Here is a 14,627-nt window from a genome sequence, read left to right as displayed (position 1 = left end):
AGAAATTGACTGAAATACAAAACAGTTATTTAGCTATTTTAGCCATTATTTCAAGTTGTGACCAAGGTTTTTGAAGCTTGTTGATGCCAGATTGGTGTGCAGCTTCGTTCTAGTGGTGGGTAAACCGAATCCCCAAATCCGAACCCCAATGCAAGAAATAGTCGCGACATCGATTAGACTAGGGATGAAGATTATCAATGTAGAGTGATATTTTTATTCAAAATCCTGTAAAAATATAAAACAGGTCCTGATCTGAACCATTGACACTCCGTGCGCTAAATGGGTTGGGTTGGGTAGAACATCTCGGATAATGGAAATTCTACTGTATTTTTTTTGTCAAGAATAGGTTCCAAGAATTTTTCTACAGCCTGTAACTTAGGCTAAAAACTCAATCTGTAATCACGCAAAAAATTCAATTTATACTTATCCATTCTACCCAGCGTTCGATTTGAGTAAACTGAAATCAATCACATTGTATCTAGATCGACTCGTTATGTGACTAATTCGTCTCACATCAAATTCAAACAGTTTAAAGTCAGAATCAAATCAAATAAAGGCCCAAAGAAATCAAATGTGATTTGAGTCCCATAGAAATCCAATCTAATTCGAGTCCCATTCGAATCAAATCTTTGAAATCAATCTAGGGATTGAATCTTTGAATCATCCGAATCCGGAATCTGTCGAAACTAGTCCTGATCTGATCAGACAACGCTGCTGTCAGTTTCGTTCTGTGTCCGTCAGACGTGCTAGGCTTGCAGAAGCGTTCGCGTTGAGGATTATTTTTTTCGAAAGGCTATTTTGTGCCGAAAGCTAGAGCATCTGTTTCGTTGTGCTTTCACGAGCGCACCGTGCGTGCTCCACACTCCACCAAGTGTTTTCTTTGCTTTCGCTGAGAATCGAACAAATTGAAGACATTTCTACTGGGGTCAGCAGCTACGCTTGTGTCCGGATCGGATGCATCAGGCGACGGGTGCGAGGAGCGTGCGTGCACAACACAGAAGAAACGCAAGCAAAGAAACACCTACGGTTCGATATGTCTAGCTAGTGCAAAAATATGAACGGTGAGTAGGTTTGCAGTTGGTAAACAAATGGATACGATCTTTGTTCAACCTGGCTAAGCATATGCAATTTGTCAAGTAAATCCTCGACTCTACCGTGAGTTTGTGCGTGTTTGTGTGCGTGTGCATATTTCCTCTGCAAGGAAGCATCGAGTTCCTGCTGCAAAAGGAATCGTACGACCTGCGGAGTGTCCATGTGTGCGCAAGCAGCGCTAGCGTGTGTGTTTATGTATTCAGGTTTCCGGAAATTTTGGCGTCTGTAAATGCCTAAAATCGAAACAATTTTAAATCATCTGGTGCACGAAGAAAACATTTCTGATCCTTTTCATTGGTACAAATAGCCTGTTTTACCGTTGATGATTAAGAGGAGTGTTTTCTACCACAGTCGGTCGTCTCATTGCCGATGGATTCGATACGCTTCACAATTCCACACCTGTTTCGGCGTACACACTAATATTGCGACGAAAAGTTCTAATAAAAAGGAAGGTACAACGAGGCCATCCGAAATGAGATGGGCAAAGCAGATTACATTACAAAGTGTATGTTTTATGCCGCGTTGTAGGAATGCATAGAAAGAAGCATAGTTTCTCAGCTGACAATGCGATAATGTGTGTTTCCCTGTGCGTCGAGCTTTTCCTTCTGTTCTTGATCATAGCAACGATCAGTTCCCAATTCCAGAACATATTGATTATATTGTTGCTACACAATTGTAATGAAAAGTTCCTCAAAAATGAGGTTATATGCTAGCTTTGCTCAAAAGACCGTATTGTTGATAGTTGTTTACCTACTGAATCTAACGTATGACAAGTAAATGCGTGAAACTTTTAGCCATTCTTTTTTACTAGAGGTGAATTCCACCTGTATCTTGTGTATTCCTAACTCCAGTCCCTTTCGATACTTGTTTTTGCAGTGTTCAATCGAGTGCTACCTAGCATGAATCCACAAGAGCTTAGTACTATGGTTTGGATGGGACAGATTGCATCGCCTCTTACTGATGAAAATATAGCCAACTACTACGGACCACCGGTGTCTAACGTTATGGAGGATATTACTCAGCAGCAACACACCGCCATGGTAAGCAATTGGGTGCAAACACAGTCTATTTGTTTCGTATGATTCTTATTCGTAGCATACACAGATTTTGGCCCAACTATAAGAACATCACCACAAAGTAAAACATATTGATACACTTCCTTGTGTTTACCGAGCAGCTAGATGGTTTCAGTTGATTGTTTTATGTATTTGGTTTTTTACTTTTATTTTGGGTTTGTCGTCTTCTCTAATTTGCATTTCTTTTTCTTCTATTTTTCCCCTATTACGCTTGTTTGGTTTTGTCTTACGATTATGTTACACAAACGTAACTGATGCACCACAACGCCATCTCGCCATACAATCACCATCGCATTAACATGCTATCGTCAAAATAAAACCATCGTCTACCTGTTCGAATCGGAATGCATCGCATTGAACAATTCTGCTGGTGTCAACGGTCCAAACATGCACCGACTATAATGCCACGGACCGTTTACGAATGAAACACAAACAACAACACTGCTTATGTACGATCACACAAACTGTGTCATCGTTTGTTATCCCGGATCCTTGTCCTAACTCGCCCTGGCTGAATGTTATAACTGTGTGCATGGGTATGTGTGTATGTGTGTACATGTCGCATCCTTCCAATGTTCTGCCGCAACCAAACGGAATCAACTACTCTATTTTGCCACAACACACGAATCATCGAATGAAATGATACCATCGACCGATATGCAGGACATGAACCCCGCCGCGATAAGTTCTCTGATGAGTGAATACAGTGGGCATGTGACAGCCATCCCGACGCCGGCTGGCTTGGCCACAGTGTCGAATGCTCCCGAAACACTGGCTCTCACTAATCAGGACTTGTTCAATCTTCAGCAGCAGCAGGTACAACAGCAGCAACAGCAACTACTGCAGCAGCAGCTTGCCCTGAGCGGATACGGGTTTCTCGACCAGAACGGTGCACTAACGGCGGCGACCGGTACAGTACCTGCCGGCATTCCCGGTGCGTCCAGCCTTGTCCCCGCCGGCGTCGGTATGCGTCTCATGAATAATGGTGGTGGTGTAGGACCAGTTGCAAAACTGTCGATAGATGGTACAAATTTCTCCGGCGTGCCGTCCGCGCCGGACGAGGACGGCAACAACGATGGCCTAGATGAGACCGCCGAAGATGCGGATCAAGACCAAACAGCACTGCAAGCGTACGAACAGTACCAGCAGATGATCGATAGTAGCGGTGGGAACGATTATCTTTCCGCGGCTGGGCAGGAAAGTTTGCTTCACTACAAGCTGCTGAACGAGGCACAGCTGTTGCAGAATCACTTTCTCGACTACGACGTCACCCCGGACGAATCGAACAGTAGCAATAGCAATGGCGGTGCAGGGGAAACGGATGCCATGGGTGCAAATCAAAAGTTGCTGGCTGCAGCCCGACAATTGCAGCAACAACAGCACCAACAACACCAACAGCAGCAGCAGGAGCAGCAGCAGCAGCAGCAGCAGCAGCAGCTACTGCAAGATGGTAGCAACAGTGGAGCGTCCTTTCCCCTGTCACTGTTCGGCGAGCCGATGCTGGGAGGTAGATGCCCTACCAAAAAAATTAAACCCGTTAAGCGACCCGGCTTGGTGCTGAAAACTCCGATTGCATACAAGGGCGATATCGATCCTTCAGTGATTCCCATAGCGCGCGATGGCATGGGTAGGTTATGAGTTGTCTTCGGTGATTTTTCATTTCATTTTATCAGAATTATGTTGCTGTTACAATAACGTTTATGCTTTTTCTATCAAGATTGTTGATTTACTGTAAACTACACGCACACATCAACATGCCTAAGGAGTAGAACATTTTTGACACGTACATATGCTTGATTTTGTTCTTTTTTTTTTTAATGCAAATGGAAGATAATAAGCAAGTTTTAGCACTGATGCTTTTATTAAGAAGGCAATTTGCTATAATAAAATACCCTAGTTTATGATTATTGTTTTTTTACAAATACGCTCCAAGTTTATTATCAATTGAATCAAAAATAATTTACCAACCGACGAATATTTGGCTCAGTTAAATAATTTTTCAATCCAGTAACGTTTTTAACTAACCAGTCAATTTCATAAATTTAAATGTACTGTTTTTGAGTATTATATTAATTTGAAAATTTACAGCAGTTATTTCTTATTCCATTATGATTATGAATCTCTATCACCTGAACGCACATTTCACCAATGTTGTTCCATTTTGCCCTCCAATTTCGTTGCAGCTATCTGCGAAAGGTGTGGTGCGATCGGAGTAAAACATTCATTTTACACTAAGCAGAGACGCTTCTGCAGTTTGTCATGTGCCCGGTCATTCGAATCGCTACGTATCTACCATCAGTTCCGCATCGTAGACGGAAGCAAAATATCGAACGACGATTCCAGAAAGCTCCCAGCGTCGACAGCCGGGTCTTCCGATATTGCGCTCCTCTCGACACCCCCCGATCAACTGATCGACGACTCTAATTCATGCGCCAGCGAGGTCGACTGCAAGCACACATTGCAACCGCAACAATTGCAACTGCTGCAGCAGCAGCAGCAGCAACAGGAACAAGTACAAACGGTGGGTTATCGATTCAAGATGTCCGGAACGACGGCAACTGCGAACACCGGAAGCAACGACACTAATAACAAAAGCGGCGGAAATCAAGATGGCTGTTTGGGCAGTAACGGTTTGAACCAAGGCGAAACCAAGCAGACCCCACAGGAACTAGTGCCCCAGGAGATCATCCCTCAGCTACCCAAGGGCAATCGGTTGCCTTCGCCTTGTCCGCAGGACGAACGTATTCAGAGTATCCGTCGGAAACCAAACGAATTCCACAACTCGTACGATTGGACGCAGGCACTTGCGGATCCGCACTTTTTTGCCGCCCCGGTCACTTGCTTCCGGCATGCACCCGGGTATGACATGTGGCCAAACGTGGTAATCGGAATGAAGGTAGAGGTGGAAAACACCGACTGCGACGTACAGCAAGCCCCACTGGTGGGTGGGACGCCGCACAGCTTCTGGGTAGCGACGGTACTGCGCATCTGTGGCTACAAGGCACTGCTGCGCTACGAAGGCTTCGATGCAGATGCTTCCAAAGACTTCTGGGTTAATCTGTGCTCGGCCGAAGTGCATCCGGTTGGATGGTGTGCTACACGCGGCAAACCACTGATTCCACCGAAAAGCATCACCAAACCGTACCCGGATTGGAAAGAATTTTTGGTGGAGCGACTCTCCAACGCTCGCACACTGCCATCGACGTTCTACAATAAAATCAGCGACAGCTGCAAGTCACGGTTTCGTGTCGGACTTAACCTGGAGGTTGTGGATAAAAATTTCATCTCACAGGTGAAGCTAGCAACAATTAACAAGATTGTCGGAAAGCGGCTATACGTGCACTATTACGACCTACCGCCAGAAGAGAATGGGTTCTGGTGCCACGAGGATTCACCACTGATCCATCCGGTCGGTTGGGCAACAACCGTGGGGCATAATTTGGCTGCACCAGAGGAGTACATGGAACGGATGAATGGTACTGTGTTATTTGAGTTGAGGATTTATTTCAGTGTTGTCACATTATTGACATTATGTTTTGTTGTTCAATATCATTCCCTTAGCGGCTAGTGACCAAATTCTAGAGCCACACGAAGATGACGCTACGATGGACCTGTTTAAAACCAACTTCCAGTTCGAAGAGTACTGCTACGACGACAGACAGACCGGATTCGAGGAAAACATGAAGTTGGAAGCGGTTGATCCGCTCAACCTTTCATCGATCTGTGTCGCAACCGTTATGTCGGTGCTCAAGTTTGGCTACATAATGATACGCATCGATTTCTACGAACCAGACATGAACGGAGCCGATTGGTTCTGCTACCACGAAAAGTCACCCTGCATCTTTCCGGTGGGGTTCTGTGAGAAGAACAAAATTACACTAACCCCACCGAAGGGCTACGACCATAGCACCTTTACCTGGGAACAGTATCTGCTAGACACCAACAGTAAACCAGCCACACCGGAGATCTTTCACCGGGATCCAATTCGGCAGCGCTTTAAGGCAAGTGGTCGTGTTCCTACGTTGCTGAATCAGACAAACTTAACGTTCTGGTTTGGCTTTTTGTTTTGTTCGTTTCAGGTGGGAATGAAGGTAGAATCGGCCGATCTGATGGACCCGCGGCTGATATGCGTGGCCACAATATCGCGAGTAGTGGGCCGTTTGTTAAAGGTACACTTTGATGGTTGGGACGACGAGTACGACCAGTGGCTGGATAGCGAAAGTCCTGATATCTACCCGATCGGCTGGTGTGTGCTGGTTGGTCACAAGCTAGAAGGACCACGTATTCTTCCAAAGGTGCTTCCGGCGCAGAAAATTTCGCCCAAAACAACGAAAAAGGGCAAACGGAAGAAAAAGATGAAAGTTGAACCACCGCAAGATGATTGTAAGTTCGCATTTCGATTTTCGATTAAAATTTTCATCCTTAAGCGAAATTTTAAACCTAGCGCAAAATAATCAGAAACTATTAATACTTATGCGCAAGGATGATCTATTTTTGTTTACATTTTTACGACTCCTCCGGTTATTTTGGGCATTGTTTTGTCACATTGAATGAAACGATTGAAACATTACATACGGAAAAGAAACCAAATATAATAATCCGCAAAATATTTAAAAGATCTACAAACGGTAAACATCTGTAAAAAAGTTGATAGATCTTTTATCACCGAACACACGGCAGACTGAAATTGCGATAGAAAAACTGCGGGTTTTAATAAAAGACGTGCAGCGAGTTGTAATCTTCTAGGAGATACGTTAACAGTCTGCCCATCTTGACCGTTGCTATTTTCTGCTCTAAACGGTCGATCCGTTTTAAATAAAAACAATGCTGTAACAACCGCGGATGATTGAGCGTCTACTGTATATAAATTTTATTTTTGTAAACTGAAGCAAAAGTATTCTGGAAGCACTTGCAATAGGAACGTTATTTTAAAAATTTTCTTTTGTGGCTCATTTGAAATGGGGAATGACGATTATAAAATAGTACATACCATAATAGCTTCACGGTTTAGAAATAGGACAGACATTTATAATCATATAGAAACCTAATTGGCCTAACGTGACTGGTCCATCTGAACTGTCATAATACGTGTAGCGGATGGAAAATGGTTTTATAATGGCGCATTTTCCAAGGGTTTGATGGTTCAAAAACTATTTTGTAAGAAACTCGTAACTTTGGATAGGTCGTGTTATTTGTACTGGATTTTTAATTTGTTCTTTTGCAAGTCAGTTGGAACTGTTTATTCGTTCTTAAGTTTGCTATCCCATTAGCAAGGTGTGTAAGTTAGTCGGATTGTTGTGTGATTGCACCTGGTTCAATACACTTATGGTATGCCCACTAATATAAGAATCCGATCTTTTTAGCGCAACCGGCCCCAACGACACGAACAGCGCGAATTAAACAAGAGCAGCAACATTTTGAGCAACAGAAATTATTATCAAACACCGAGCAGCTAGAGTATAGAACTGGGGCGCAGATGCTTCCATCTTCCGGGATGGGCACTGCGTTGGCACAAGAACAGTATTCCGGAGATCCCAATGCGTTATTGATGGGTAATCAGCTGTCCCTACAGCTGCATAACCAACAGAACGTGCAGCAGCAAGGTCAAATTGGCATGCCGAGTACTTCAGCGCTTCATACGCTGATCAAACACGAACCAAATCACGACACGACATCGGCCGCGCTGTTGAGTGGGCCCGGTGCCCTCGGGCCGATCTTCGATCATTCTTCGGCTGGAGGTGTTGGAACTCACCGAGGAGACAGCTTAATGGACACGGACGAGGCCGACATGCGCACGGAAGACGAGGACGGCGAGTCGAGCTCAGCCACCGGCCACCCGTCAACCGCACCGTCGTCCGAGATTGCGGACAACGAGATGGATAAGACAAACCCACGACTGCTCAACCGGCACGATTCGCCCAATGTTGGTGGGTCACCCGACTCGATTGGTGGTGGCATCGTTGGTGGCAACTCTCACGGCAGCAGCAATAGTTCGGGCAATGGTGGAAGCACCGCTCAACCAACGTCTGCCACGTTCGGCCTTGGAGGGGTCAGTGGAAGCGTTAGTCAAATAACGCCCGAAAACTGGGAAGTGAAGGACGTCTCCATGTTTCTCACCACCAACGATTGTAGCGTGTACGCGGAGCAGTTCGTGCAAAACGGCATCGACGGCAAGCGATTACTGGAGCTCAGCAAGGACGAAATCATTACGCTGCTCAACCTGAAGGTGGGTCCTGCGCTAAAAATTTTCGATCTCATCCAGCAGTTGAAGAGCAAACTTGACTCAAACAAATCGCGTCACCATTCGAAAGCGACGGGGAAAAAGTTTCTCTAGTTGTACTTTCGTCAACAGAAGAGGAAAAAGAAGAAAAAGATTAAGTCCGCAGAAAGAAGGAGCTGGTGTGATAAACCTTCCAAGCGAACCCAGTGCAAGGGAAACGGAAAACTACATTGGTTAGATAGTTTTGAGGAATAGCACATTATTTTTCTACATTTTACTCAGCGTAAGCATCATTGATCCTATTTTTTTTTTGCTCATGTTGCAACCTTGCACCAAAATTTGTGGCAGAGCCATGTCTGCTCGTATCGTATTATTGTACTTTTTTATGGTTTATACAATGTATCAAGTTTTCATATAATTTATACGAAAAAGAGAATTTAATATGTATTTTCATGGATTGCATGGCTGAATGTGTTTCCCTAGTGGAAGAGAACATTCAAATATCGGGGTTTTTCAAGAATCTGTTTACTTGAGCTAAGACCTTTTCTTAGGGGCAAATAGATAATCCAAAGTTTGAGGGGTTTTTGATTTTTTTACACTATATTAACTTCAGTTAAATCTGTTTCTATTCAATGAAGGATAGATAAATTGGGGGCAATATTTTATTAATAAGACTCATGGGCATTCGGAAGTTTTTTCTAGCATTTTTTGATAACATCTCTCAACATGGTTAAAATTTTTTTTCTTTTTTTCATCAAATCATGCTATAATATCCAGAAAAGATGGATAGTTTATTGATTTAATCTAATGTTAACATAACTTGGAGCGATGTCGATACATTTTTAAACTTTTTTGACCGACATATTTAGATGAAATTGTTTTGATCATATTGCTTGTACATTTTTTTCGTACGGTAATGGAAATAACTGTTGCTTCGTTTCTTCATGTCGAAGTATATTTCACATTATATGTCGGTTTTCCTAAAGTAATCGAAATGCAACGTTTGTAATCCTAGATGGAGTTAAACAAGCAATACAAATAGTGTAAATTGATTTCATCTCTTTTTCCTGTAATTCCTCTCTTGCGCATTGGGTGTAAACGAGATGTAAGTTACAAAGAGTACATTGTATGTTAACAAAACAGGAACACTTAAATCAGGGATTAACAAAAGAGATAAACAAAGCAGTCCGCAAAAACATACTTGATAGTAAAGGATTAAGTAAGGCAGACAAAATAATGGCACCTGATTGAAACCTGATTGAAATACTATATACCGACGTTAGTTCATCCATATATAAAGCAGAGTATGTAAATGCTCAATCGAGATGATGATCCATGAATAGCTTTTACGTATAAGGTTTTTGTTTTCGAATGCCAATATCATGGGACAGGATTTCAATGGAAGCCATATGAAGTGACGCGCCGCCAGTTCTTTGGTGGGGACGTTTAGGAAAAATTGTTCTTGTTTCGGTTAACACTTTTTGACATATTCAGAAATGTGTTAGTTGAGTGCATAATACCATATCTCCAGGGAAAGAGAAGTAGCAGAGTGCAGTTATGTACAGGTAATTGTAAATATAAAAGCAATTAATGCAATGAAGCCATTGAACAAATCAAAAGATTACCTTGTGTACTACAAATTGCAATCAGATATGAAGAAAGTCACTACCGGTTGTTTGTAATGTTGAACTGGATTTGCATTGCATTGTTTTAGCCGTTTCCCGCAAGCATTCGGGTAGGAAAAAAGAGTGGTTTTATTCTGTTCGCATGCGTGGGTTTTCCAAGAGGAACAAAATGGTCCTGGATTAGGAGTCTTTTAGCTTAGATCATTTCCACTTCAAAAAGCTGTCCTACGTTGGGTCACCGTCAACCTGTAGAATGGAGGGCCCATAGATATTACGGTAAGCATCCAGTGCACTTCGCGTACTTTGCGGATTGAGTTTGGTGGAGCAATGGAAATTTAATGTTGAGTGTTAATACCAAGGCACACACCTGTACAGTCATTTATAGGAAGTTAGGATAGCACGAGCGAGAGATTAGCGTGTAAAATTCGAAAATTCGAAGTAGAACAGAAATGCAAGCAGGGCACATAGGTGCACAAATGCGAGTAAATATTTTTATGAAAAAATATATCTATACACCGATAAATGCCGTTTCTGATGCTCTGTAACCATTTTCTCACAGTATCATTATCGTCATTCTGCATTCTCTTGTAGTGTGTTTCTCTTGTTTCGTTGTCCTTTATATATGTGCCCATCTTAAAACGGGGTAAGTATCTTTTCGTTCTGCTTAGTAAGGCGTGAATTATTGTTGAAAACGGGTGAAATTGGGTTCTATTTAGTATACGGACTGCATCATCTCAATTAGAGCATTCTAATTAAAGATGCTTCCGCGACAGGCCGAGCGGTAGCGCCGGTTAGAAAATCGACCCATGAGCGTCGGGGCTCACCACCTCGACGGCGTGGGTTCGAATCCCAACCGAGACCGGACCCTCCCCTGCACGAGAGGACTATCCACGTACAACAGGGAAACAAGTCTCGTAAGCCCTTAACGGACAGGCATGACCAAGAGGTCGTTACGCCAAGAAGAAGAAGAAGAAGAAGAATTAAAGATGCTTAAGATTACGTTATTCAACATTCAACTGATAAACGAATATTTGGAGGTCTTTTAGTGTTAAATCTTTACGGTGAGCCACCATGCGCCTCCATCGTCAACATTTAGCTGGCGTACGGGTAGTTGGAAAGTTGAAAAAAAAAGTGAAAATCGTTTAAACGACAATCTAATAGTACACCTGAAGAGAGCAAGCTTTTTTTTTTTTATTATAAATATTCTTTTGTTGTAATCTAGAAATAATACGTGAATTTTGTTATAATTTAACCTACTCCTTTCCAATTTTCTTTAGGAGAAAGCTGGCCGTACTAATTTTACGTCAAGTACAGATTGGTTAATGGGTAGAAAAATGAAATAAAAATATTTTCCAATTCGGCGCGCGAGAAAGGAACACATGTCTAGGAAAAGTTTGTTTTCAAAAGGAGTTTCCATACATTCATCTAGGGATGTTTTCATATATTCTTCCTCGTACTATTTTCTGAATTGTGAATTGAAACATTTGAGAGTATTATGATCCAGTTCCGCGTTATTGCTCGAAAGTTTCCGCATATTTGCTCGAATAGCAACCTGGGTATTTATACAAGTATTTCAAGGTATGTAAATATATAATTTTTAACAAGTTTCGAGCACTTTGATTTTTAATCAATTTTCAAAACGATCGAGTTATTGGTGTGTTTTATACTATGGCTAAATGGCTAAATAAATCAAAGTGACTTGTCAAAACACAACGTTGATATGAAAAGTGCATCCTGAATTATCATGTTCTTGGTAAATACCAAGATCTATAGAACCCACATATGCTTCGGACACATACGGTCTATAGAGATCCATCGACCAGGAGGTGGTTGAAACTGCTCGACGATAACGACGCGCGTCGTTTCGTATCCGCGCATCGTCTCGACACGCAGGTGGCGTCGTTTTGGATCGTCGAGACGCCCAGCCATTTTTTCGCTTTTTTCAAAGTGTTGTTTACCTTTTGTATGGGCCAGCGTCGAGAAGTTTATCGTTTCCGCGCTCCCAATCGTAATACCCTCAATTATTCCCGAAATTCGAAACAACGTGTTGGTTCCGTTTCTGAAAAAAGAGAGAAATAGTTTTTTTTCTGAAAAATCTTCTGGTTCGGGAGGGCAAGTGTTATCCCGGTAAAAGAGTAAATGAGTTTTACCCCTTTTAATATTTTTTCTTTTAGATTTTTTTCTGTTTTTTGTTTAGAATACTTATACGTTGAAGGGTTAATGAAGCCGCGGGCGTCGTGTTTCTTGGTTTTTCTACATCTATTGAGTTGTGGTGTACGATGTTTTTGCTAATGTGCTAATATGAATTTTATCGGTTATTTAAAGTGAATTTTGACGGTACACACAAAAGTGCAAATACTCGTTGTTCGTATGTATAGCATTCATATATCGTACATTGCATACCGTGAGCTGTATCGTTCCACGGTAGCAAGATCATTCTGCAACCGATTTACAGCCTTTGCCTCGACATACGGGAAGCTGTTCATTGATTATGGGAATCTTCGCCGTTGAAGTCAGAAATCCGACCGTTAATACGGTAATAGCTGCGTATTTTCGCCAAACGTAGCTTTAGAAATGCGATTCAACACCATTTCTAGCACACCGTTTTCTCGGACATTTGGAAGGCATATCGGAATAATTTTGCAGTTTTTTTTTAATTTTAGAGACTTTGACCTTCTTGGAGAGTATTCTGATTTGATTGCAAAGGCCTGATGATATGCAGTGTTAGAAAGAGTGCATCGAATCGTTTTTCTAAAGCCACGTTTGCGGAAAAGAGGCAGCTATTACCGCATTACCCGCCGCAGTTAGGACTTCAACGGCGAAGATTGCCTTTGATGGCGATTCAGATTAGGATAAATGATTTCCACTCCTTGTAGGTCTAATTGGTTTACCTCGTCTCGCGACTGTTTAATGGATTGGGATTCGATGTACCCACCACTAGAACGAAACGGCAGCGGGCCAAACTTGGCCACAGCTTGAAATAATGACTGAAATAGCTTATTTGTTAATAACTTTATAATGACTTGACCAATTTTAGCACCAGACCCCTCAAATGAAAGGTCTTATGAAGGCAAACAATTTGATACAATAAAGATTCAACCTCGAAACGAGGTTTACGAAATAAACAATTGAACGGGACAAATGTCCAGATATCTTGATTGGTATTTTCTGCTGAAATAACAAATTTGTGTACACTAGGTAAATCGGCCCGGTTACACGGGCCAGCTACAGTACCCGTTTACAGGGCCCGTTGACAGGTCCCGGTTACACGGCCCAGTTACAGGACTCAGTTTACAGGGCCCGGAAAGTCGGCCCGTTGACAGGTTCCGGTTACAGGGCCCGGCTACAGGGCCTAACCTTACGGATGTAGTTTTTTTGTTGATTTTATTCTGCGTTGGTTATTTTCATTACGTTGAAGCACCACCTTTCCCAAGAGTAAATGCAATGTTCGAAAAAACTGTTTCCATAATCACGAAAACGTTTCATTTCCCTCCTGTTACAAACTTTAAATGAAACTGTGCCTGCAGATTTCCGCTTTGCTTTGTTTTATTTTCCGGCAAAGTAACCATCGATAATCAAAGTAACCATCAACTACCAAAAACTCGTTCGTCAAATCGTTCACCCAATCAGAGCGCAACAAAAATTTCCCCTTCATCCTTAGTATCCTTAGCAAAAGCAGAACGCGTGGGAAAACCGGTATTTTTCAGTGCATCTCACTTTCGCGCTCGCTTCGCTCGTTCGTTGCTATATTGCTATCTAAGCGTAAGAAAAGCGTGAGATCAGTGCATCTCGCTTACGTGTTCGCTTCACTCAATCGTGCTATCTAATGGAACCACTCAGTTACTGGAGTTTGTATAGCGGACTAGGTAAAACGGCCCGGTTACACGGCCCAGTTACAGGACCCGGTTACAGTGTACGTTTACAGGGCCCGGTTACAATGCCCGTTTACAAGGCCCGGTTACACTGCCCGTTTACAGGACCCAGTAACAGGGCCCGTTTACAGGTACCGGCTACAGGGCTCAACCTTATGGATGTAGTTTTATTATTAATTTTATTCTGCGTTGGTTATTTTCATCATGTTGAAGCACCCCCTTTCCCAAGATTAAATGCAATGTTCGAAAAAATTGTTTCCATAATCACGAAAACGGTTCATCTCCCTCCTATTACAAACTTAGATGCCTATCGCGAACAAAGTAGGTTTCATCAATCGATCGATGCATTTTTATCGGTCGATAAAGTTATCTACTCGAATTTTGCATCGCGTACGCTTTTTCTGAATCTGTCGATATAAATTTATCGGTCGATAAGGCAACCAGTTTTCTGGCTGCTAATTAGCTACTTTTCTATGGATGTAAAAATCGCATGGAAGACAATCGTCATCCACCTGGATCCAAGTATCCTTTTTTTACTGGTCAAGTGATACATTTGGTAAATAGATGAAATCAGATGAAAAGAAATAATCAATAAAATCAGTGATTTTGGTAGAAATAACGAATTGTGATGCTCAGTGGTGTTAGTTATTGTGGATTCGTGTTGATTTTTTAGTGTACCATCATTAAAAATGAACTTTTAACTCGCTATCCACTGGTCCATTGCAGTGGAAAGTATATCGAT

The 14,627-nt window shown here is 42.3% G+C and overlaps 1 protein-coding gene across 1 annotated transcript; it reads left to right on the top strand.

Moving 5' to 3' along the window:
• The first annotated feature begins 763 nt into the window (after window positions 1-763).
• LOC131282746 (polycomb protein Sfmbt) lies at window positions 764-8,704 on the top strand. The gene is made up of 7 exons (XM_058312284.1): window positions 764-1,061; window positions 1,969-2,132; window positions 2,832-3,795; window positions 4,352-5,644; window positions 5,730-6,169; window positions 6,248-6,551; window positions 7,532-8,704. Exons 1-7 carry the CDS (start codon window positions 1,055-1,057, stop codon window positions 8,500-8,502), a joined length of 4,143 nt encoding a protein of 1,380 aa, XP_058168267.1. The 5' UTR covers window positions 764-1,054; the 3' UTR covers window positions 8,503-8,704.
• The last annotated feature ends 5,923 nt before the right edge of the window (window positions 8,705-14,627 follow it).

The sequence above is a fragment of the Anopheles ziemanni genome, chromosome 2, assembly GCF_943734765.1.
Source record: "Anopheles ziemanni chromosome 2, idAnoZiCoDA_A2_x.2, whole genome shotgun sequence".
NCBI lineage: Eukaryota > Metazoa > Arthropoda > Insecta > Diptera > Culicidae > Anopheles > Anopheles ziemanni.
Note: the sequence above shows the minus strand (reverse complement) of the source record. Positions and strands in the feature narration are given on the sequence as shown.

Excerpts from the sequence above, each read along its gene's own strand:
- LOC131282746 (XM_058312284.1), top strand. Across the intron at positions 3,796-4,351 it reads CATAGCGCGCGATGGCATGG|CTATCTGCGAAAGGTGTGGT; the intron begins GTAGGTTATGAG and ends ATTTCGTTGCAG. Across the intron at positions 6,170-6,247 it reads CAATTCGGCAGCGCTTTAAG|GTGGGAATGAAGGTAGAATC; the intron begins GCAAGTGGTCGT and ends TGTTCGTTTCAG.